This window comes from Equus caballus, chromosome 9, assembly GCF_041296265.1.
Source record: "Equus caballus isolate H_3958 breed thoroughbred chromosome 9, TB-T2T, whole genome shotgun sequence".
Taxonomy (NCBI): Eukaryota; Metazoa; Chordata; class Mammalia; order Perissodactyla; family Equidae; genus Equus; species Equus caballus.
The window spans coordinates 78,095,684-78,120,351 of NC_091692.1; the positions used below are offsets into that span (position 1 = coordinate 78,095,684).

General features: G+C 41.7%; 1 protein-coding gene and 1 long non-coding RNA gene across 3 annotated transcripts in view; one reads left to right on the forward strand and one right to left on the reverse strand.

Moving 5' to 3' along the window:
• DEPTOR (DEP domain containing MTOR interacting protein) overlaps positions 1-24,668 on the forward strand; it is a 143,489-nt gene that overhangs the window by 18,160 nt on the left and 100,661 nt on the right. For both annotated transcript variants that reach the window (XM_001496931.7, XM_023648901.2), the window contains exons 2-3: positions 22,924-23,102; positions 24,169-24,292. In XM_001496931.7, coding sequence (XP_001496981.5) covers positions 22,924-23,102; positions 24,169-24,292 — 303 coding nt within the window. The remainder of the gene's footprint in view (positions 1-22,923; positions 23,103-24,168; positions 24,293-24,668) is intronic.
• On the reverse strand, positions 8,430-12,571 carry LOC111775012 (uncharacterized). Its single transcript, XR_002810441.2, has 2 exons — positions 12,221-12,571; positions 8,430-8,634 (listed from the first exon to the last, which is right to left on the reverse strand). It is a non-coding gene; the product is annotated as an uncharacterized lncRNA (long non-coding RNA).

A 24,668-nucleotide genomic window follows, 5' to 3' on the forward strand; every position in this document is an offset into this window, starting at 1 on the left:
TGTAGTTTAGGTGTTGATTTTAGGATTACAAGAATGCACAACTCTAAGGGTTGGAGAATCTTGGGTTCAAGACAGAATAAGCATAAAGATTTTCTAAGATGTCGGGGGATATTTGGGTATAATGCTGTAATTTTCGAGTATTCTGAGAGAAAAGAGTTGCTGTAGGAGAAGAGAGGATGAGGAATATTTTAAAGGGGGATTTGTGATCTTGGAATGGGTTCTTGAATAAATGGCATCTCTCAGTAGATCCAGGGCTCTAACTGAGCACTCTTGTTGACTACATCGATTTATAGTTCTCAGTTTCCTTTTCCATAAAATGGGAAGAATAAATAGGGTGCTTGAGTTACGTGCACGTAAAGTTCTTAGAATAAGGCCTAGTATGTAAGGAACACTCGTTGTTAGTTGTTGTTCCTGCTATTAATAATAGTAAATAGGTCAACATGGCTCAGAGTTAACATTCTGGAAGGACCTTTTCTTCGATTATGAAATGAGAGTGTACTCATTTATTTGATGTTGAAGTGATGTTAAAAACGTGAATTTTTAAGTGACATATGAAAATCAATCATGTCTGTCGGGGATAGGCAAAAACTACGGCTGGTGGGCCATATGTGGCCCACTGCTTGTTTTTGTAAATAAACTTTTATTGGAACACTGCATTGCCCATTCATTTACATATTGCCTATGGCTGGTTGCATGCTACAACAGCAGAGTTAAGTAGTTGCAACCAAGACTGTATGGCCTTTAAAGCCAAAAATATTTACTATCTTGTCCTCTATAGAAAAAGTTTGCAACCCTTGATGTATACCCAAGAGAGAGAAAGTGTGTGTGTGTGTTTTGCACATGGTTATATTAAGGAACACATATAGAAGTTGATGACATTCTTCCAAACAAGAGATGAATATTTGGCAAACTTATAAATTGATTTTGAGAAGCTTTGGTGTTTATTGTTTCCATTTTAAAAGACATATTTTTTAGTAGGAAACCAAGTTTAGAAACATTCTGATAACTTTGTTCAAGGATAAAGACTTTACTTAAATAATTAGCCGTATAGAATCCTAAACCATTTGTTTTCTAATTATCTTCCCCTAGCATGGATGCCTAATACCTATTGCGCTCATACAGAACATTAGTCATGTATATGCAACTATAGGTTAGTGGATGTTCTCTGTGCAGTTTCGCCAAAAGCCCATATTTCTTTTGGTAAAACTCATATCAAGACTATGTGTTGCTGTTCTAACCAAATGTGAAATGTTCACTTTATTTTCTCCCATTTTCTTTCTTCACCCAATCCTCTGTCAGCCACTACAGATTTCACAATAGTGTTATAGGTAGAAACTCATATTATTCTTTAGTTTCTCCTTATCCTGTGATATAATGCTTTCTTCCTTCTGTCACACGTTGAGCAGCTGCATGTTGATGTTATGTTTTCAGGCTTCTTCACACCATTGGACCAGCAATGATGCTAGAACCCTGCTATTATTTAGTTGGTCTGCACTTTAACCACTTACAAAGGGAGTTTCTTCTCATCTCTGGTAATTCTTGCTCTTGGTCTGAGGACCTAATCTAGGAACTGAATAAAGCCTCAAGAAGGAATTTCTTGCTCTTCTCGTTCATTTCCATATCTTCTTTGAACGGGAAAAGTGGTCTTTCAGTTGAACTAAGAACGCGTGCATGCACTCATTTGGACACTTAACACAGGCTTGTAGAAGTTATTGTTGTACTTCTGTGCAAGAATCTGCATATATTTAAATTGTTAGTCAAGAATCTCAGTTCAATAAAGTATCTGCTTTCAGATGAGTCTTCTGTCAGTGGTGATTGGAATGGCTTTTGCTTTGTAAAACTTTTTTTAAAAAATCGCAAATCTATTCTAAAACGTAATTTGTGCCCTCGGAATCACTATATAGCTCAGAGAAACTTGCTAGCTTCTTTCAAGATCTTATGGTCTTCGTCTTTTAGAAGTTCTTAAATGTCTCTGGAAGTTTCTTGCCTATCTAATTTTAAATCCTTCTAGCAGTCCCCTGCTTTCTTAATATTCTCAGAGGTACACAGGTCCTGTGTTTTCTAAGCTTCCTTCTTCAGCCTTCCCTTGAATTTGTAAGAGCTTTTATATCCTTGCAGTAAAATCCCTCCCCGCCCCCATATTTTGCTAAAAGCACAGTGTTGAGGATATTTATATAAAATTATTGCCTGTCACAAAGTATAAACAAAGGCTAATTCTCTAGGTATGGAATAATCGTCTTATGATCCCTCACATTTGTATGAGCTTTAATATGTACACATGTTTGACTTCTAACCACATTTGTTATATAGATGGTGTATGTTACTCTATTTTTGTAACTGTCATAGCATCTCCGCTCTTCTAGGAATAGGATAGAATGTAAATAAATGCTTGTTGATTGATCCCTTATGGAGAGTGAAATTGCTTTTAGTTTCCAAGTAGTGCAATTTCAAATTCTTCCCTGTCTTCCCTTAAAAATAGGAAAACTCTGAGGTTTTAGGAATTGAACTTCCCTATGCTTTGGAGTTTAGATTGGGAATAAGAAGCAGAGAGTGTTTTCTTTAACTGATTTCATTTGGTTGTTTGCAGCTTTAAGACATTTGTGCAATTCTATCATGAGCGAGTTAACATTTTTGGTCTTTTTATATTTTAGTCTGTCATTTTAGTATGCTGCTAAAATTGCTAAATATTTAGGTCCAAACAAAAATCCCACTTTAGAGTCGGGTGATTATGCAATCGCAGGTAAGATGACACACAAACATATTAATATTTTTAGCTTTCACAGATGCTCTTAGAAAAATATGATGATTTCAGCCTCATGGATTCATAGCAACTATTAGTTGGTGGTTTGAATGCTTTCAGAAAAAATGGAAGTGGGTCATACTGTGCACCTTTGGTCTGTAGAATCATATAGAACACTTGCTGGGTGAGATGACTATGTAAGGAAATTCCATTTTTTCTATAACAGTTCTTCTTTCCTTTATCTTAGTTTTATGGTAAGTGTTTATGATACAAATTACGAACACCAGCTAACATTTAAACAGCATCTTATATTTGAGAAAGAGATTTTATGTGCATCATTCTATTGATCCTTAACATTCTATTGATCGTTAGCCTGTGAGCTAAGAGGAATCTGAGTGATTATTTGGATTCCTAATTTAGAGGTGAGGAGCTTTACATGAAGCTCTGTCCTACTTTCTTGTTCACTAGTATGTCCCCAGTGTTTGGCACAAGATGGGTACAGAGGTGACATGGAATAAAAATTTGCTAAGTGGCAAAATAAATGCAGCTCAAGGAGAGATTAAGTGACTTGGCCAAGGACATACAGTTACTAAGTGATGGAAGCAGAGCTCAGGTTTAGGATTTTTTTTATTTTAGGAAGATTATCCCTGAGCTAGCAACAACTGCCAATCCTCTTCTTTTTTGCTGAGGAAGACTGGCCCTGAGCTAACGCCTGTGCCCATCTTCCTCTACTTTATATGTGGGATGCCTACCACAGCATGGCTTGCCAAGCAGTGCCATGTCTGCATCCGGGATCCAAACTGGCAACCCTGGGCCACCAAAGCGGAACATGTGCACTTAACCACTGCGCCACTGGGCCAGCCCCCATTTTTTTTCTTTTTGTTTTTCTTTTTGAGGGAGATTAGCCCTGAGCTAACATCTGCTACCAATCCTCCTCTTTTTGCTGAGGAAGACTGGCCCTGAGCTAATATCCATGCTCATCTTCCTCTACTTTATATGTGGGACGCCTGCCACAGCATGGCTTGACAAGTGATGTGTAGGTCCCCAACTGGGATCCAAACCGGTGAACCCCCCGGCCACCAAACCAGAACGTGCGAACTTAACCACTGTGCCATGAGGCCGGCCCCTAGATTTAGGATTTTTGATTCCAAATCCCAAACTCAGCTTTGTAATGCTGATGCCCCAATGAGGGCACCTGAAGTAGTTTTCAGTGATATGAGCTAAAATAAAGAAATAAATGTAATAGCTTAAAATATAGATCTCTTAAATTGAATGAGGGATTATTTTACAGCTAAAATTAAGCTCTGTGGTTCTGATGTGTTCAAATGGAGTTTTTTAAAGTATATGAAATTGGAAAGGAAATCTTGAGGGCCATGCCACTTTGGAGTTGACACTGAATTGTCACATTTCAGGGTTTTAGACATGTAAGAACCTTTACATGTTAGAGACAGGAAAGTGAAGTTTACTAACTGCATGCTCCATGAGGGCAGGGTCCATGTCTGTCTTGTTCCTGCCCTCCCAGTGCCTGGCACACTGCCTGATGCATACTCGGTGTTCAATTAATATTTGTTGACTGGAAGAGGTCCAGAAAACTAACGTAGTTTCTCCAAGTCGCACCTTAGTGAAGGTCTTCCTAAAGGATTAGTCGTACCATTTTTGATCGCTATACCATCTCCATGTCATCAGCATAACCAAGTTGTTGAATTTTTGGCTGATGGGACCGTAGTGATAATCTAATCCAGTCCTTTTAAATCACTCTTGCTTGGCCATCTGACTTCGTGCCAGAGCAAGGATGCTTAACTGACACTCTTGGTTCCTCCCTACCGCCTACTTTATCATGTCAACTCTTGAAAGTAGTTATGAGGAATCAAGATGGTCTCCTTCTCTGGAGACTGAGTGGCCCCAGGTGGTTAGTGTATGTAGAGCTGAGACAGCACCTGAGGCTTGTAACTCAGTCCTGAGCTCCTTTCCTCTCAGTCTCTCAGGGATCTTCACAAGACTTTCCCACCTGAACACAGTGTCTCTGCATTTCTGATTTGTTCTTCTCAGGTTTAGCAGGACTTAGTCTCCATCTTTAGTTCAAGATTTACCACCCTCACTGGTAAATTTAAAATATTTAGCTTTCTCACATCCCAGGTCTGAGTTTTCCACTTCACTGGAGGGGTCAAATGTTGTTAGCCTAGTGTCTCGCGCATGAACATCCTTCCCTGCAAAGCACCTCTGCCACTCCATACGAGGAGGAGGGAGGAAGTAAAAGGCATTCTGTTTGATTGCTCATGTGAAACTTCTGTCTTCTTCAAGTCAATTGAAATTAGAAAGAACAAAATTGTGAATAAATTTCTCACAGAAATTGTGAGAGTCTCTTATGTGCCGGGCACCGTGTTAGCCCTTGAGAAAAATAGGCAAACCACTTGAACCCTGCCCTTGAGGACCTCAGAGCCAGAGAGTCCAGCTAGCTAGTGCCAGAGATGGAAAGTGGACAATTACAGTGCAGTGTGAATTTCTGCAAGAGAAGGGTATACAAGGTGCAATGGGTGCACCGTATGGAAGTCACTGACTGCCTGGGGGAGGTGGATAATGAAGACTTCCCTGAGCAAGTGACAGCTGAGCTGTGTTTTGAAGGAGTTCACTCAGGGTACAGTGGGGGTGGGGAGGTGTGTTTTAGGCAGACAAGATAGCAAGTAGAAAGACTCAAAGATGTGAAATGTCATGGCATGTTCAGGAAAGTCCAAATAGTCCTGTAGTCCATTGGTTTCCAAATGTTTCTGCTTGCCCATTTGCATCTGTAAATATATTTTGACCATAGATTTCCCCCGAGATGAGCATATTCATTTCACAGTTACACACATGTACTACTGTCCTCATGCATTATGTGTATCACAAACACACACAAAAAATAGAAATTAAAAAAACCCTGTCAAAGGTGAGATAAAATAAATCTAGACATTCTGGTATTTTCTAACTGCACCCCAAAGGATGGTCTTAGGCCCCTCCTTTGTAAGCCACTGTCTAGACCCCAAGCCCCATCAGGGAGGCCAGGTGTGTCAGATTCACTACTATAGCCCCTGTCTAGCACAGTTTCTAGCATTATTTGGCACCCAGTAAATATTTGTTGGGTTGAGTTGATTTTTAGTATCGCCAGAGAGTTAACCTAAAGCAATGAGCTGGGGAACAAATGTTTCTCAGCTTTACTGAAGGAAGACCTTTGTAGATTTTCCCAGGGCTCTAAGCAGGACACCAGAGCTTTGAGTTCAAGCTTTGACTCTCTCTGTTATCTTAGAGCAGAAAAGTCCCTCACATAATTTCTCTGTGTCTCCTGAGGGCATTCGCTCTGTTCAAGAGGGGCCATCGTATTCCTGTGCATCACATGGTGCTGTGGTGAGTGACCGATAAAAGTGATATTGTGAAGCACTTGGCACCAATGCAAGGCCTAGCAAAATGGTAAATAACCCTTGTATAAGCAGGCAGAGAGAATGAGGGCCGTTGTTCCTCTTACTATGGCTCTAACTAGTAATGATAACAACATCAAAAGCATATTTTTCTGTTTGACTTTTGAATCCACGGGTCTACGATGTTGTAGCAACAGAGCTGTCTTTTTCACTTGGCAACAAACAAAACACAAGGTCTATCACAGTGCCTTGCAATTAACGGATGGATTTGAACAAGATTTAAGGCAGTGTATATGAACTTTTTTTTTAAAGTGCCATTAACATTTTATTATAGATTAGTTAAGATTACATACTTTAGGTATATAGACAGCACAGTTTCTCCTGCAGTTTTTGGAGAAACTGGATATGTCCTTTTTCCTCTTTTCCTCCCAGAATAATTTTTTTGTACATATGCCTGCTGATAATACTTTATCTGAGTTAATCAGCTACAAATATTTATCGCGAGCCTCTGGGGCCAGCTTTTGTTTGTATTGAATAAGACATTAAGAAGTAAATAGCGTGATTCCTGCCCTCAGAAAGATGACATTTGAGGTAGAGAAATAGAATAAGAATCCAGGAACAAATGGAGGGCTATTGAACAAAATATTGCAAAGAACCTTGGAGAATTAAAAAAACAGTTTTAGAAAGGAGAAATCCCTGTGACCTAGAAAAGAAGGAGATGGTTTCATGGTGAAGTGGGACCTGAGGAGAGATGAGTAGGCTTTATAGAAGTTGAAGGGAATAAGCAGAGAATTCCTGGCCCTGGGAATATCGAGGGCAAAGAGACAGAAACGAGACAGACATAGGATGTGTGACTGCTGGATTGGAGCAGGAGCCTGGAGTTGGGAATGGGGGTCAGTGTGGTTGATGAGAGGGAGAGGCAGAGGGAGGGAAGCTCACAGAGAGCTTTTATTGCTGCACAGAGGACTCAGGACCTGTGGCGTGTCAAAATTAAAAGGGAGCCTCTGTATGTCATTACGTGGGAGAGGTGAGCTGGGCAGCAGGTATGCGTTGGAAGAGTGGAGTTCCAGACACTAAATGACGAGACTCTGGACTGGAAAAGTAGCTGGGGAATGAAGGCAAATCAAGAGAAATTTCCAAGATGTCAACAACAGAACTTGATGACAGGTTAAACATAGAGGATGAAAGAAACTTGAGGACGAGAAGCATTTACTGAGTTTCTATCAGCACTATGCAGAGTGCTGGGGATACGGAATATTAAGTCCTAATTTCTGTCCCTAAGGACTTCTTAGTCCAAGGTGGCTAAGAATATTGCCTGGGTGGCTGGAATATTTGCAGAGTCATTCCTAGAAATCAGATGTTTGGGAAGAGGAACTAGTTTAGTAGGGAATGATGACGACGAGAGAGAATGTTTGTGTTTGTGGATGGAGATAGGGTCAGGAAGGAGGGAGTAGAGAAAGACGGAAGCACTGAAATGATTACTGATTTGAACCTACCACATTGTGTGTATGCTGAGTTTGGGGAGTGGTGCTAGGCCCTGGCGATACAACAGTGAATGCCATGGATGGACACCCTTGTCCTCATGTTGCTTCCTGGACTGGGGTCAAGAGAAGGATCAGAGGCATTGATGTTTACTATGGAATCAACTGCATGATACTAATAAGAGGTTTGGAAGAACCATGGGGAATAAAATAATATTAAAGAACATGAAGAAGGAAACATGCATATCCTCAAGTGCAAATAATGCTTTATTATCTGGATTTGAATTTTTCGCTACTGATTTCTTAATCTAAGACTTTACCTTTCTTTAATTTTAATGGTTACCTCCTGACCTTCAACTTATGTATTCAAGATATACAGAATATACATTTAATTTAAGTAAAAGTTCAACAGATCTGCAATATAGAACTCAAATGTAGTGATGCATTACAAAAACAGATGGGATTTATTCTCAGGTCATGAAAGTCACACCCTAAGCTCATGAAATAGAACTAATTCCACACCAATGCAATGTCTGGACTTGAGTCGTTGGCACATGATGCGTTGCGGAAAGTTTCACTGGTTGAGTTTGGTTTGGGGTAAAAGCTTCTCTATCCTTCATGTTAAATGTTCAGAGAAGATTTAGGGAACTAGATGATGTGATCATTGCAGCAAATCAAAGAAAATAAATAAATTTTTTTAAAAAGAAAAGAAAAAAACTGGAGGAAGAAAGATTATACTTTTTTTATGGAAAAGAGTTTTAGAAATAACCATAATAACCCAGGAAGGATTGTAAAGTATTGTGATTCTCTGAACATAGACATGGTATTTAATTTTATTCATTCAGTAGCACCAACTAGTTGTATTGAGTACATTCAGACCGTTGTTTTTCAATTATCAAACTAACACAAACTCCTATTCTTTGGTTTACTGTATGTCCCTTTATTAAAATGCATGTTTCATCATTGTTTTAATCTGAACACCTCTTCTTCTGGGCTGGTTCCTCTTTCTGTCTGCAACGCCTCCCTTAAAACAAAGAAATTGAGAACTTCAACTGCAATTGAATCAAATAGCCATGAAATCAAATCAAATATTTGTCCCTCTATTGTGTAATCAGTGGGAAAGTTGTAAGTTTGATAAATGGGGACTGGTTTGCAGGGCATTTTAAGTTTTCTCAAGGAACAAACCAAGTAGTTGATTTATCAGATAACCCAGGGCAGATATAATTGCGATATAAATCAGAGTCACAAAGGAGCAGAATCTAAGCTTAAACAGATGCCATGGCCTCACTTAAAAACCAAGAAGGACAGCCCACCAATTCACAGAACACAACTATTATTTACTTCTTGGTACCTAGAGTGGGAGTTTGTCGTGTTGGCTTTGCTTCCTAGCATCTTGCACACAATAAAGCAAATGCTGGGATGGAAAGATGTTGGAGGCAGGTGCCCTAGCATGGTGACGTTAAATGGAGAGAAGTCTTTCAAAGGTCCCAGAGAATCTTAATAATTTCCAAAGAGTCCACTGTCAGCTTCCCTACCTTGCCTCTGGTAGCCTAATTGAGTGTGACATTTTAGCTGTTGCCACGTGCCACTACAGTTCAAATGACAGCTGTCAGCAGAATGTGCCTGAGAGCTGACGAGATCTTTAGTTATCTCGTTATCTTTAGAAGATGCTGTCTTTGGTTTAATAAGTGCTGCATTTCATAAGTAGCCACAGGTGTTTGGAACCATTCTAGGCATCTGGGGCTCTAAATAGAGTTTGGTAAGTTACCAGATTCTCTATATCATCACCAGCAGCATTTAAATACCTGCCCATCCACCCTAGCAAAATAGGGAGTTCTAGAGAAAATGGAGTCTTTGAGGTGTGTGTAAGATAATGGAGGACCCCTGAAAAACATAAATATGCAAATAACACTACAGATACAACTATTGATGAAACGATTACTGCCATGCAGAAATATTCTTATTAATGAGGTTGGATATACTCTTTCAAGTGTGGAGTCTTGATACGTGAGAAATCTTAAGTTCTAGATGGGCTGTGTGGCTTTGCTACTTACAAACTCTCAGTGAGCAATTCCAATCACTAGAGTAAGCCTCTTTCTTGTCATGTGTAGACAGGAGTTAATCATCTCTCCCCTAACTATCTTTCATGGTTGTTTGCAAAATCAAATAAGATGAAGTGTATGGTGGTAATTGATAAGCCATAATGTGCCAGGCACATGAACTGTGGCTTTATTATGATAAGAACCTCTCTGGGTCTCACATAGAAAACTGCATACTCTAGAGGTACCACCTAGAGTCTTTCTCTCACACTCGACATGATTCTTTCTTGGCTGTTGATGCTGGCTTTTTGCTTCTGCTTTAGCCTCTCTTCTTTCTGATCCTCAAATCATTTATTTGAGTGACCTGGGACCCAGATAAGTGTGGGTCTAGATACATGAGGTTAGGTGTATGAAAGCCTTGTTAAATACAAACATACATCAAGGTGTCCAGTGACTTCCATGGTACACACGTAGTCTGGAAACTTAGCTCTCAGTGTATTGAGTATGTGCAAGGGTCAGAGTAGCTATGTAAGAAAAGGAACTGTGAACCTGAAATAAGCCAGTTATCTAGTAGCTTCTTAGCTGTGTCTTTTCCTGAGGGTGGTATCAGATATGTGAAATAACATTTTATTATGTATCCCTGACAAACCTTTTTGTTTTCTACAGTCATAAGTGAAATATAGACTTTTAGGTTTTTTGAGTTTCTCCCAGGGTTTCATTTTACTTGCATTCCGTTAGTCATAAACACACAAACATCACAAAATCAGTGTCTACACTGGGTACAAAAGGTGGCCTAAATATTTGGATGTAAGTGTATTGAGTACCCGTAAGGGACAGTTGACCCCCCAAAAGTGCTTATTTTGGAGTGATTTTGGATGTTTCTCAACAGCTGTTCTTTGTGACCTTTTCTGTCTCTCGGTGTTTGTGTGAGTGTGTGAGAGAGAGAGAGAGTGTGTGTGTGTGTGTGTGTGTATCACTGCACCTGAGGCTCTCAGTATTCCCTTTTTGTGTGTATGCCTTGTCACCTCTTCCCCACAGCAGAGCTGCCTCTGGCTCCTTGCCTCACAGAGCTTCAGTGAACACAGCTCCTTCAGATTCAGCTCCTTGTCCTTGGGACTGACCAGATACGGTGGCCTAATTTCCCTCTTGTCTCGTGGTCTGGCTCTTTTGCTGAAAAGTCAGTGGACTCCTGGAGGGCCCCATCCACCTGTCTGAGCCATACTGCCCAGACCCACTTGGATCTTGATAGCAGACAGAGCTTGAGCTAATGCCAGACTCCTGCTGTATACACAATCTGTGAGGAATGGGGTGGGCTCTTTCTGAAGGAAGCATTATTTAACATTTCTTATCCATGGGAACCAAACACACACAGGTGGTCCAAATATTCTTTCATATTAATAGAAAGGCAATGGCAGAAACACTTTGAAGTGCTGCCAAGTACGTGCAACCTGGATGGGTAGGCGGCCACCAAAGGCCCAAGACCAGAGACTTGAGTTTTGCATTCTCTATTGTGCTAAAGTTTCTTTCTGTCCAGCTGAAAACAAAAGTGGAAACCCAGAGCCTTATACTGAGTATCATTTACCCTGTGCCCTGTCCTAGACACTTTGGGAAATATGAAAGAAGAAGAAGATAGTTCTTTACTTATATAGGAAAAGAGAGCATATCCTTGAAAAGGAATAGCATAAATTTAGGGACAGAGGCAGAAATGAAGGTGATGCATTTGGCTAAAAGAGAGGAAACAGAAGAAGAGGAAAATAAGGTCGGATAGCTTCAGTTTTAACATATTTTGGAGACTTTGTGTGTGCGTGCACATCTGTGCTATACACATAGAATAAAACATTTTCATTTTGAAGAAATACACCTGTTTCAGTTACATGGTCCTTGAGCTCGAGAAACTAACCCACCACGAACAATTGTTTAAGCTGTGCTTGGTATGCAGTTGGGGCTCAATAAATGTATATTGTTGAGAAATCTTTTACAAGCCCCTTAGCTGAAAGCAGCCTCCTCTACAGCCGCAGATGTCTCTGATAGCACTTTTGACGCCTCCTGAAATACTTTTAAACCCAGAGGAACCTTGTCTTTTCTCATGTTGTAGACCTGTACACCCAAAGCCTGTGGCACTTTGGCAGCTTCAGCATCTGTCCTGTGAGCTGAAAATAGGTGATCGTAACTCTAGACAGTGTTTGCACAGCTCGCTTAGCGCAGGATTTGCTTTGATATATTCATCCTTGTTTGGACGCCCGAAGGAAATGAAATTTGCTGTTCTGTGCTCCCTGGCCTTGTGGTTTGCGGTAGATCTTTTCGGTACAAAATGTGCCCCAAACAGCCTGTGCTATTTTGATCTTGTGAGTGAGGATTTACCCTGGAGGCCCTTCAGGGTGTCCATAAAAACAGAGAAGTTGGAGTTGAAAGAGATTTTAGAGAGAAATCTAGTCAGTTTCCTCATTTTCCAGATTAGGAAGCTGAGGTCTGATTCAGTAAAAGCACTGTCCTGGGCCATGTTACCTATACAGAATCTTTGCACACGCTACAGTTTAGGTGGCCCGACTCCTCCCAGGGACAACACAGTACCTGGCTTTTGTTGGTCCAGCCACGCTGGGATGATTGTGAAGTCCAGCTTCTGCTTCGGGTCTCCTTCTCCACCAGCGGACCAACTCTTTCCTCTTCCCTCGAAATCAGACGCCTTTCTGCTTTAAACTTCCTCCCAATCAAAATGGGAACAGATTCAGTACCATCATTTATACTTGCTGCTTAACTGATTACATTTAATATGAGTGAGCTTGTCACCTGTTCCTCAGCCAAAGACCTGTCTTAAAAAAAAAAAAAAAAAAGACTTGTGCCTTCTTATTGGATGGAAGGCTGTGCTCCTCATCAAGGAGGAATGAGGGCCGGCCCCGTGGCTGAGTGGTTAAGTTCGCGCACTCCGCTTTGGCGGCCCAGGGTTTTGCTGGTTCGGATCCTGGGCGCGGACATGGCACTGCTCATCAAGCCATGTTGAGGTGGCATCCCACATGCCACAGCTAGAAGGACCCGCAACTAAAAATATACAACTATGTACCGGGGGGCTTTGGGGAGAAAAATGAAAAATGAAATATTAAAAAAAAAAAAAGGAGGAATGAGCATCACTGTGCAGGTAGGGAGATACAGCTAAAGGAGGGGCCTTAAAAAAATCACATTATAAGGCTGGCCTGGGAGTTAGTTCCCTTGTCAGTCTTTTAGGGTTTTGGAAAAGTGTGAGTCATAGACTTACGGGTTCCTGATTCTCTGGGGAGGGTGCTTCAGTGCCTGGAAACACTCCTGGGGAGTACGTACGTCCCACCCGGACCACACCCCACCCCACGCAGATCTGCTTCATCAGCACCCACCTAACAGGTCACTCTCCTCCCTGGCTCCTCTCATTACCCTTTTCTTCTTTTTATTCCAAACACAATGTTGGTTCTATTTCACTCCAACCCAGTGGTTCAGAAAGTGTGCTCCCTAAGGAGCAGCATCGATATCACCTGGGAATTTGTTCGAAATGCAAACTCTTGGGCCACCTCCAGACCTACTGAATTAGAGATTTAGGAAGTGGGGCCCAGCCATCTGTGGTATAAACAAGCCCTCTGGAGGTCTTAATGCAGGCTGTCTTTGAACATCATCACTGCTCTCGCCTTCTCTAACTTGAATCTCTGCCTCACCTGGCATGTATGTTTTATATTCCACTGGGGCTATCTTGAACAATATTTTAGTTCTTATTTTATGATCTTTTGTACTTAATCTTTCTCCACATTATTTTTTTGTCTAGAATTGCCCCTGAGACTGTTTCTTCTCAGGGAAGAAGTGCTGAGGTTCCAACACCAAACGTTTGGTTGGAAGGCAGTGTCTTTCTCAAGCGTGATTACAGGCTGGGTGTCACCAGAGATGATTAGCAAGGCTGTCGCAGGCAGAGTCCAGGCGGCAGCTGTCTCATCCATGGGCCAGTCCTCAATAAAGTGCTGGATTGGCAGCAGCCTCCGTTTCCAGGCTGTCCCACAGTGGAGTTCAACAGAGAGCCTGGTCAGAGTCAAGAGGCTAAGGTTGAAGGTCCGGCATGGAGAACGCAGGCAGGTCACCCACCATCGCCAAGTCTCAGTTTTCCCATCTGTAAAAAAGTGATGGCAGGGAGGGCTTGAACTAGACACCCCGAAGTTTCTTTCCAGTGAGAGCAATTCAGTGATTTTAGTTACCATTTGGTTGACACCGTAGAACCGGTGAGATTGGTTCTAGCAAACATCCCGGGGATCAAGGCCTTGGTACGCCTCCAGGGAGTGACTGAGCCCTCTCTCACCTTTGGTTCTCTCTGCTTTTACCTGCCATTCCGCCTGCGGGGCTCTTTCTAATCCCCTAACAAAGAAGAACAGCCAGGTCTCTCCAGTAGTTGCTAGCCCACCCCAATTGTTCCTTGATTCACTCCCAGAGACATTAAGCAAATTTAGTGGAAAATCTTGCATCTGTACTGGAAAACAATGGTCAGCAACTGAGGACGGCATTTGTTCTAAAAAGTAACTGAAATGCATATTTAGTGGGTTCCTGATGGTGCTTCTGGCAAAATCTGACAATGAGATCTATTACATAGTAATAATAACTGCAGTAAGAGTTGACATTTATTGAAAGCTTGTTATGTGCTAAGTGCTTTACACAGAGTTTCATTTAATCCTCACATATGAGATGTATCTTACTATTCCCATTTTATAGATGAGAAGGTTGAGGCACTGAGAAGTCGAATGCTTTGTCCAAAGTTACACAGCAAATGATGGGTAGAACTTGGATTTGAACCCCAGTCGGTCTGGCTCCACAGCTCTGCTATGAGTGAATGACAGATAGTGAATGAGGAGGGAGGAAGATAATTTGCTGACTAATGCTACTGAGTCCTTATTCCTACCTGAAAGCTATACTCTTATCCCCCAATGGCTGTCACCTGAATAGCATCATTTATTGGCCCTGTGCCAGATCTTGGGGACCAGGGATAAAGGAAAGGACTTCATAGATGCCCCACTTTGAGAACCACTGTTCTGAGTGAAGAGCAGACCCCTTTGTTTGGGGAAGAAGGAGTCAGGATACAGCATCCTTTCATTACAGACAGGCACGCTGGAGCAGGCAGGCCAGGATCGGAAGCAGCCACCAAGCAGTAAGAGTACTTCCCAGTCCTTTACCAAGACAGCAAGGACCCTTTGACACAGTAACCAGTACTGGTCCTGTGAGTCACTCTGTGTCCTCGGTGAGTTCCATGAACCATTCTGGGCTTGTTTCTTCACCTGTAAAATGGCAGTTAGAGGTCTGGTACCCCTAGGTGTGGTGCTTAAACAAATAATGACCTGTTTGAGAAGAACATCCTAGAGCTTCTTGGAAAGGCGCTTTGCAAGCAGGAAGAGCACCTTTCTCCTGACTCATCAGAGAGCTGGAGATGTTGATGTGATTACTCTTTGTTCCTTTGGAACAGGAAACCTCTTAGGAAAAAGGCCACGTGGAGGAAGAATTCAGTGACGATCTCAGGTGTAATGAGATAAGGAAGGCTGACTTAGGGACCTTCCCGTCTTGACCCTGTATTTACCTCTATCTCAAGGATGAGATGAGCGATTTAAAAGTGCTTCATGAGCTTCTACACACCTGTCGTTAAGAAGTGTTTGTTATATGTCCCGCATGAACTGACGCTGACTCTCTGGGATGATGTAACTCATCACATCCTTTTCCTGTCCCCCAGGAGTGTCGCCTTAATTATATCACATCGGCTTAATGCAAACATGAAGACAATGTGATGACTTCTTTTGTAGGCACTTCTGTGAGCCCCATCTGTATTTATATTGGTAGCAGTATCTGTGTGATGTATAAATTGCATAAATTTTCACCTTACCATGCCACTTTAGCATAACTAGAATGTTTTCTCCTTCTTAGCCTATATGAGTGTAAAATAGGCAGAAGATAGGTGCTTCTGCCATTTAAAGTTTGATGGCACAGAAAGCTCTCCAATCACAGAGATCAGAAGATCTGTGTTCAAGTCCTAATGCTACTCCTTATTAAAAAGGTGATTTGAGCACACCACTTTAATTCTTCTGAGTTCACTTCCTTATCTGTCAGATGAGTGTGACAGTGCCTTCCTGATTCACAGGGAGAATTCACAGGATTCTCAGCTCTGATATTGTATGATTCTGTTCTCTTTTTTTGGCTGGGAAAGATTCACCCTGAGCTAATGTCTATTGCCAATCTTCCTCTCTCTTTTTCGTTTCCTCCCCAAATCCCCAGTACATAGTTGTGTATTCTAGTTGTTAGTCCTTCTAGTTCTGTGTGAGCCACTGCCAAAACATAGCTACTGACAGACTAGTGGTTATGGTTCCACACCCGGGAACCAAACCCAGGCCACTTAAGCAGAATGTGCTGAACTTTAACCACTAGGCCATCAAGGCTGGCTCTATGATTCTGTTCTGATGTGAGGTGTTACTGTTATTATTTCTGCTAACACTCCTTCATCATGATTTCAAATAGAGTGCAGGAAATATGGGATTTGGAATCAAACATGCTTCCTTCCTGGGTATGTTTACCATCTCAATTCATTCCAGTGACAGCATACATGCGACTTTGCTTTGTACTGACTTGACATGAGGCCTGGAAGAGTTTTTGTTTTTGTTTTTGTTTTTAATAAGGAAAGGCTTATTGGATTCTTTTTTTTTATTTCTTGGTGGGGAAGATTGGCCCTAAGCTAACATCTGTTGCCAATCTTCCTCCTTTCTTCTTTTTTCTCCCCTAAGCCCCAGTACATAGTTGTATATCCTAGTTATAAGTCCTTCTGTTTCTTCTATGTGGGATACTGCCACATGGCTTGCTGAGCGATGTGTAGGTCCACACCCAGGGATGCTGAAGCGGAGTGCGTGAACTTAACTACTGCACCACCGGGCTAGCCTCCTGGTTGGGCTTTATATAGAACTTATGGCTCTGATTTTGTTCCTGATTCACAGAGCCATTGCTTACAACACTCCTGAAAATGAGTCTTGCTCGTCGGAACGTTTGACATTACCACCGTAGAAGGTGGTTACAGCAGCTTTGTGCATATGGCACGCACGCGCGCGCGTGTGTGTTGTCTGATATCAATTCCTTCTGGCTCTCCAGAATCACTTGTGCTCTGTTTACATCAACCAGTTCTGTACTGTTTCCTTCCTATCGCTGTCTCTATTTGTCCTGTTGATCTGATCAGGCTGGGAGAATTCAAGAGTCTTCTTGAAGCAAAACTACATGGAATGTGGATTATGACCCTATTTCACACATAGATAGCCATACATGTGTACGTAATAAATTTTTCCAAGAATCCATAAACAACTATTAATCCTGGGTTCCTTTGGAAAGCGGGAGCTGAGGAAAATTTCAAACACATCCTAAAGCAAATAGAATAGTCTAGCAAACTCCCATCCACTTATCTCCTAGCTTCAACAATGATCAGTTCATCACCAGTTCCCAGCTTTGTGTTATACATATTTGAAGTTTTTTAACTCTACCATGAAGCATGTATTATTTTGATAATTTGAAATTTTAACTATAAATTAAATTTTTAACCATAAAATAAATCCACACATTAAAAGGAAGTGCAGTGTGTTAGATTTCAAATGTTCCTGTCTCCTTTCTCATCCTTTTAGACTCAGTGACTTTCAAGGGTGGGTGATGAAGAGCGATTTTTCTCTAGTTCTGCGATCCCCAAGGACAGATCCTGGCTGTTGCTAAACATCTGGGAAGGACAATAGCTTTGGTTTTAAGCACATTTATGTCAGTGCTGTTGCCCAAGTCACAAGACTCACGCTGTCAGCCCCACTGTTCGGCTTGCTGTGTTTTTTAATTAAACTGTCTAGTTTGGCTGAGATTTATGACGCTGTTTTTAAATGAGAATATGTGGTTTCTGCCCCCCGCCCCCTTTTTTTCTCTGGATCCTGCAACCCGCTGCAGTTCTCTGCAAGCTATTTTTTAAAAAACAATTTCTACATTTCTTATCAGATGGGCAGTAATTTTGCAGGGATTATTAACACCCTGCACTCAGTAGTGTTTGTTCTCCTCAGGCTGGGAGAGGAAATTGTCTGATGCAATAACAGCAGCTGCTTAGCTGGACAGGAATAGAACATTACAGAATCACCTTGAATCTAAAGGCTGTGAACCAGCTGTCTGAGATGAATGATGGGAAGGTGGTTTTTGTATTTAAATTCCTTAGCCAGTGGGATTGAAAATGCAGCTAAAATACACATGGCTGTATTGAACAGGGGTTCAAGGTGGATTGATCTGGGCTGTTAGAAGACTCTTCTGCCTTGTTCCTCTTCACTGCTGAGAGCATAGAATGCGCTAGTTGATTTTTCACCTCATGAGGCTCTATCCCCTACTACGTGCGAGTGTCTAGAATTGCACAAATAAATAAGCAACTCTCCCTTAGTATCCCTGACCTCATCTAATTGTAATACCATGGGATGAATGCTTTACTAGTGGCACTAAAATATGTGGGAGGACAGAGGAGAGGGTTGTCTTCTGGCTTTGGAAGGCTGAGAAGATGTTCACAGAGGTGGTGCCGTTTAAGCTGAAAACAAGTAGAATTTTTGAATTACTGAAAGCAGAAGGAGGGAGCATTCTAAGCAGGGGGTCTCTGTCTCGAGCAGAGGCATGGGGTGGGGGCGGTGGTGGGGGCATGTTCGTGTGTCCAGACTGTGAGGCAGGCGTGCTTGTGGTGGGAGGTGAGAGAGAGGTGAGGAAGCTTGGGAGGAGGCCTGAGGTCAGGTGGAAAGCCTCCTTAGATAGAGCTTTTGGATCCAGCCCCCTGAAGGGATGGTCGACTGTTCTGGTTGTTGTTAGGGTGTGCCTAGCTTGGAAGAAGAACTGAAAAACTTTCAAGAGCCAAGGTGCTTCAGGGACAGGTGTCTCTTGCCATCTGTCATTTGAGGCTCCTGGGCCTTTTTCTCCTGCCCTCTCAGCTGTGCTTTCCTGCCCGACTCCTCTCTCACTCCTGATTGGCTGGGTTCCTCTGTGTCTTCCAGTGCCGTTTTTGGCACATGGAATACCATGTAGATAGTGTGGAGGATACGGAGGGTGTACATAGACAACTGAATGGGAGAACCAAGAGATGCTCTGGACTTGGCAGCCCTACCCCCTTTTAACCAGAGCACCCCACATTGCTCTGTTATACACACCGACATCTGGGTAAGTTTCTACTTGAAGAAAGTCTTCCATGGCACAAACGGAGTTTGAAAGCTTCAGCGCTAGTTTAAATCTTGGAGGGAGCCATTCCGCCTGGCTTAGCTAATTACTGTCATTTGAATTGGGTAGAATCTTGTGCCCCTGGTCTCCTCCTTGAGCGGCCTGTGGGTGTGGGCAGGGGCCAGCTTAGGTCACGGGCATTTCCAGCTAGGTGCCTCGCCATGCAAAGAAAACGGGCAGATTTTGAACCCCGCCTGGGGTGGGTCAGGTGTGGAAGGCAGTGTTAAATCGAAGGGGATGTTGGGTGTGGCAGACAATGTGACTGATGTGTCCAGGCAAAATGCCGTGTTTAAAAGTGTGGCTTTTAGCTGCTAGCTGAGCAGTTTGCGGAGTCTTTCTAGAGAAAGCTATTCCACAAGAGGCGCAGCTGCTCGGAATTTCCATTTTTCCACAGGACTTTGAAATATTGCTTACTCTTTCCTCTTCTTGGAGATCTCCATGCATCTTAGTGTATTAAAGTTGTGAAAACTTGTAAGGTGTAAGTTTAGTTCAAGTAGAAGGAAATGCTTTCTCTTTTTTTAAAAAAGAAACGTGTATGCACAAATATACACGCACACAACAGAGATTAAAACTTTGGAAATTGTTTACCCTGGAACTGAAAACATACATAGTTTTCTAAAAAAGCCTTTGATGAATTCTATGATAGTGTAATAATTACAATAATAATAATAATGATAGTGATAGTAAGAACCCTCATAAGTTAATGAGAAGCCTTTCTACCTCTTTGAAAATGATGTCATTTCTGTTAGTGCCCTTGCACACTCGTTTGTTCACCAAATATTTATTAAGTACCCACGGTGTCAGGCAAAACACTTGGTTATGTGTTTGCAGTGTGAAAATTGTCTCTCTTTTGGAATAGTTTTTCTGGAATGTACAATTTTCAATGCTCATTTTTAGAATTCTGTGTTTCTGACTGTAGATGAAAAAGATGCTAACAGTTATTGAACATTTTTAACCCTTGGTAACATATCTAAAAAGATCAAGTCCTGGGCTATCTCTTGTATCCAGAGGTCTTTCCTCTCCATCATATTTCTGCTCAGTGTTCTGCACATGGAAATGTACCAGGCCCTCGTGGGGCTGAAGGGGTGTGTAGTGCTTCTCACCATGCAGGGTGGGAACTGGTGGGAATCGAGCATGCTCAAGAGTTCGCATCAAGCTCAGGGGTCATGGAAGGATAGTAGCTGAAAGGTTCTGTTCTGTAGTATTTCAAGGTAAACATTACCTAATAATTTTTTTTAATTGGAAAATTTACAGGAATTGAAACTCCTCTCTTGGCTCATAACATATTCCTCCTCCACCAAATTATAAGGTAGCTTGTTCTGCATTTCAATTTCTAAATAAACTGGTCCTCATTATTCTTGGATTCCTGACAGACATCAAGTCTAAGAATTAATATTTTGCATTCTGCCACTTTGAGCATGTTAAACAAATTACTCAGTGTCATTGTCACTGAATTAATTAGAAGGAATCATGTGATGACTTCAGCACGCTTATGTGATGTGTTTTTTTATTAGGGTTCATTTTTTTTTTATTAGTAATTATAGGTCTACATTGGTATTATTTGTGGTTTTAACATTACCTGCCCCAGGGAGTTGTCATGAGGATGAATGCTAATAAAGTAGTTAAACTGTGGCTAGCACATAAGGGCTCAAATGCTATCTTTATTCTTATTAATGAGCTTTGTGACAGTATGACAAAGTAATCAGGATGGGTACCATTATCCCCATTTTACCACCGAGGACTCTGATGCTGAGAAGTGTGATCATGTGGAATTATTGGCAGCGTCCAGACCAAAGCCAAGTCTTTATATTCCTAGTCCTGTATTCCTGACTGCCCTCAAAACTGACATTTTAGGGTCTGGTATTTCAATATATGAATTTGGGGGAGATGCAAACACTTAGACCATAGCAGTAAGTTAAGTCAGCATGTGTGAAAAATGCTTAGTATAATACCTGACATATAGTAGGAACTCATTTAAGATGGTTCTTTTCTCTCTCTGCAGTTTGCAGCTGTTAGAACTCTCCTTCCCCTCCTCCTCTCCCTTCTCACTGACGATGCTCCTGCTGAGCCCTTCTTCCCAGACCACTCTAGAGCCTCCAGTCTTCAGCAGTTGGGATTGTTGTAGTCTCCTCAGGCTGCCGTAACAAAGTATCACAGACTGAGTGGCTTACACAACAGAAATTTGCTTTCTCACAGTTCTGGGGCCTAGAGATCTGAGGTCAAGGCGTTGACAGGGTTGGTTTCTTCTGAGGCCTCTCTGCTTGTCTCGTAGATGGCTGCCTTCTCCCTGTGTCTTCACATGGTCTTCCCTCTGTGAGTATCTGTGTCCTAATCTCTTCTTGTAAGGACACTAGTCGTACTGGATTAGGGCCCACCCTAATGACCTCATTTTGATTTAATTACTTTTAAAAGACCGTATCTCTCAATACAATGCATTCTGAGGTACTAGGGGTTAGGGCCTCAACGTGTGAATTTTAGGGGAACACAGTTCAGCCTATAGTGGTCTAGCAAGGAAGAGCATCTAAGCCTCAGAGCTCCAGCCCAGAATGCTCCCACTCATAATGGCAACCCTTAGGATATCAAAACCCATTAAATTCCATTCACTGCACTCTGTTCAAAAAACAGGCAGGAGAATGATCTAGTTCCTTCTTTAGGGAGTGTGTCAGGCACTGTGCTGGGTTGCTGGTGCTGAACGGACATTATGTTCCTAAATGTCAACATTGCCAAGGATAGGGTAGACATAGTGCTTCCACTTTATAGAGGAAGAAAGAGACAGTAAGTCACTTGTCCAGGTCACACAGTTACTGTGTGATTTACTCATGTGGCCCTCCCATTTCTCAGCAATGTTGAGAAGGTGACTTGAGGAGCATGGAAGCCAGCTGGGTGAAGTAGGAAGAAAGCTGAACCCATTGACCCAACTGACCCAAGAACGACCTTGAATTGACCTAATTCAAATAATTCACTTGAGAATTAAAATGTAATACAAGACTGATGAAAAGAAGGGAAGACAAATGGAAGAAACTTTTTCTTTAAAAGCAGGTTTAAGACTCTTTTGGAAAAAAGTCGCTGAGCTCTGAAGGGAGTAGGAGATGGCTCCATGTCGACCACTTTTCTCCAGGCTCTTCCATCAGCCTGTAAATAAGTTGTATTTGTCCAAGAGCTTTAATCTATCTCTTCTGGATTTTTCATGTATCCTTCGCTAGCTAGAGGCAGCATGATACAGAACTGGAAAGTTGGACACTGAAGTGAGACCATCAGGGTTCAGACCTCATTTTCATCACTTCCTGGCTGTGAGATCTTAGACAAGTCACTTAATCTCTCTGAGGCCTCAGTTCTCTGTACTGTAAAAAAAAGTGGAGGTAGTAATGAAAACTTCTGATGAGGGTGTTGTGAGCATGAAGTGAGCCAATCTCTGTAAGGGGCTCAAATCAGCACCTGGAACCTAGTCAGCCTTAACGAAAGGAATAGCTGTAGTCCCTGTAGTAAACAAGGCCCGCAAAAGCAAGGATCTTTGTGTATTTTCGGATGTGGGTCTCTAATGCCTGGAAATGCCTGCTGGGTAGGTAGCAGACACTCCTTCATATTTATTATACGGATGAATGAATGTGTGCAAATATGGTGGACCCTGAGCAATCTGTGATGAAGAGGAAGTACTTGGTTTCAGCAAGTTCCTAGAGTTTTTATTGGTTAGTTGGTTAAAGCCGTAAGCCCACTGGTGGAGAGAAAAAGAGAAGGGAGTGAGGCAGAGTGGAGTGGGAGAGTTTTTCTCTCAGTCTCTTGAGCAGTGGGAGAGTTCTAGGATGTCATGGTTGTTTTTCCCTCCCATTTACCTGTATCATCTCTGATCTGAGGGGTGAAACCACTTTCTGGGACCTCTGGGCTCTGACAGTATGGAAATCACCCACTGACAGAAAGATATTTGAAAGGCACTCTGATGCATTTAGAGCTTCCATTTTGTTCCTTCCTGCTCTCTGGGATTGGTTTAATAATTTGTGTTGTCAAAATTCCTAAAGTGATTACCAAACTTATTTTCTTTCCAGGCTCAGGCTGCATGAAGAAAAGGTTATTAAAGATAGGCGACATCATCTCAAAACCTACCCAAACTGTTTTGTTGCAAAAGAACTGATTGACTGGCTGATTGAGCACAAAGAGGCTTCTGACAGAGAGACGGCAATTAAACTCATGCAGAAATTAGCAGACCGGGGCATTATTCATCACGGTGAGTGAGATGGCTGCAGTCAAGGTAACTTGGGAGGAACCAGAGGACTAAATCTTCTATTCCAGATGTGAACCTACCCATATAAGAAAGAAAACATTTTAGTTTATATTGTCTCCCATGTACCTCTTCCCAATTATGTTCTCTTCCAAGAGGCATTTTTCTTTATTTTCATGGACTTTTTTACCCATTTCCTTTCTGTATATGCATCTCTAGCAACCTATCACATTGTTTTAAGTATTTTAAAGCATCATAGAGAGGCACATTTATCCTTTTGCCACTTGGGCAACACACTGTGAGATTCATCCATGTTAATGATATATCTCTTGTTGGTTTGTCCATTTTCACTGTTGTGTCATATGCCATGTGTAATGATGCCATCATACCTTTATCCATTCTCCTCCTGATGGACAGTTAGGTTGTTTCCAAGTTTTTGCTGTTACTCTCAATGGTCTGATGAACATTCCTGAACATTTGTCCTTGAACTGTCCAACCCTGGTTGAGACCTTTCACATGCTATTATTCTCTTGGGCTGGAATGCCCTTTCTTTCCATTTTTGACCAATTTCTATTCATCCTTCAGGTCTTCACTTATGTGCAGACTCTGCAGAGAAGAATGCATTCCACAAAACTGGGTTACTGGGGTACTAGCTACTCCTCCTTTGGGCTCCCACTGTGATCTCGCCTCACCTTTTCATAGCCTTATCACACCATATTTTAATTATATGTTGACGTTTCTCTTTATCTCACTAAACTTCACATTCTTTGAAGTGATGCCTGCCCCAATAGCATGCTCAAGAAGAGTTTGTGGAATGAATAATGAATTGAATTTTGTGAACCTTTTAATAGATAATATTGATGATGAGGGGGATGATGATGGCTAGTAATACTGCATGCTTATTCTGTACCACGTACTGTGCTAAGTACTTTACATGTATTAAATCATATAATAGATACTTGTGTGCTTGAAAAATTAGGGAGTGAAACAATTTTTAGTTAGCATCTACTTCATTTGAATAGTTGGAGTTATTTTTTTGCTCATTTGCCTCTCTGTGTATATTGTGTTTCAGTGTGTGACGAGCATAAGGAATTCAAGGACGTCAAACTCTTCTACCGCTTTAGAAAGGATGATGGTACCTTCCCCTTGGACAACGAAGTGAAGGCCTTCATGAGAGGACAGAGGCTATTTGAGAAGTATGTTGCACATGAACTCCCCCACTGTAAACCTGACTTGTAAAGAAGCAAGGCTATTTCAGTCTTTTATCATTTTGACTTCAGCCTGGCTCTTCCTTGTAGGATGGTTACATAACTGTTCCTTTTAATAGGAGAGAATTCTATCACTCATTTGCTTTTCTCTTCACTAGAAATTAAATTGATTTCATAAGATTCTTAATAAAGAATCTACTTAAATAGTATTTTCTATATTTAAGTCAATTTAACAAAACTTCAGAAGTGAAAACAAAAGGATGGAGCTTGATGTTTGCCATCAAGTGACACAGTTGCCCGTTCTCTTTTAAATACTGTTGTATACCTTGGAGGTTTAGTCTTGTAAATGGCTAGAGAAGCCATA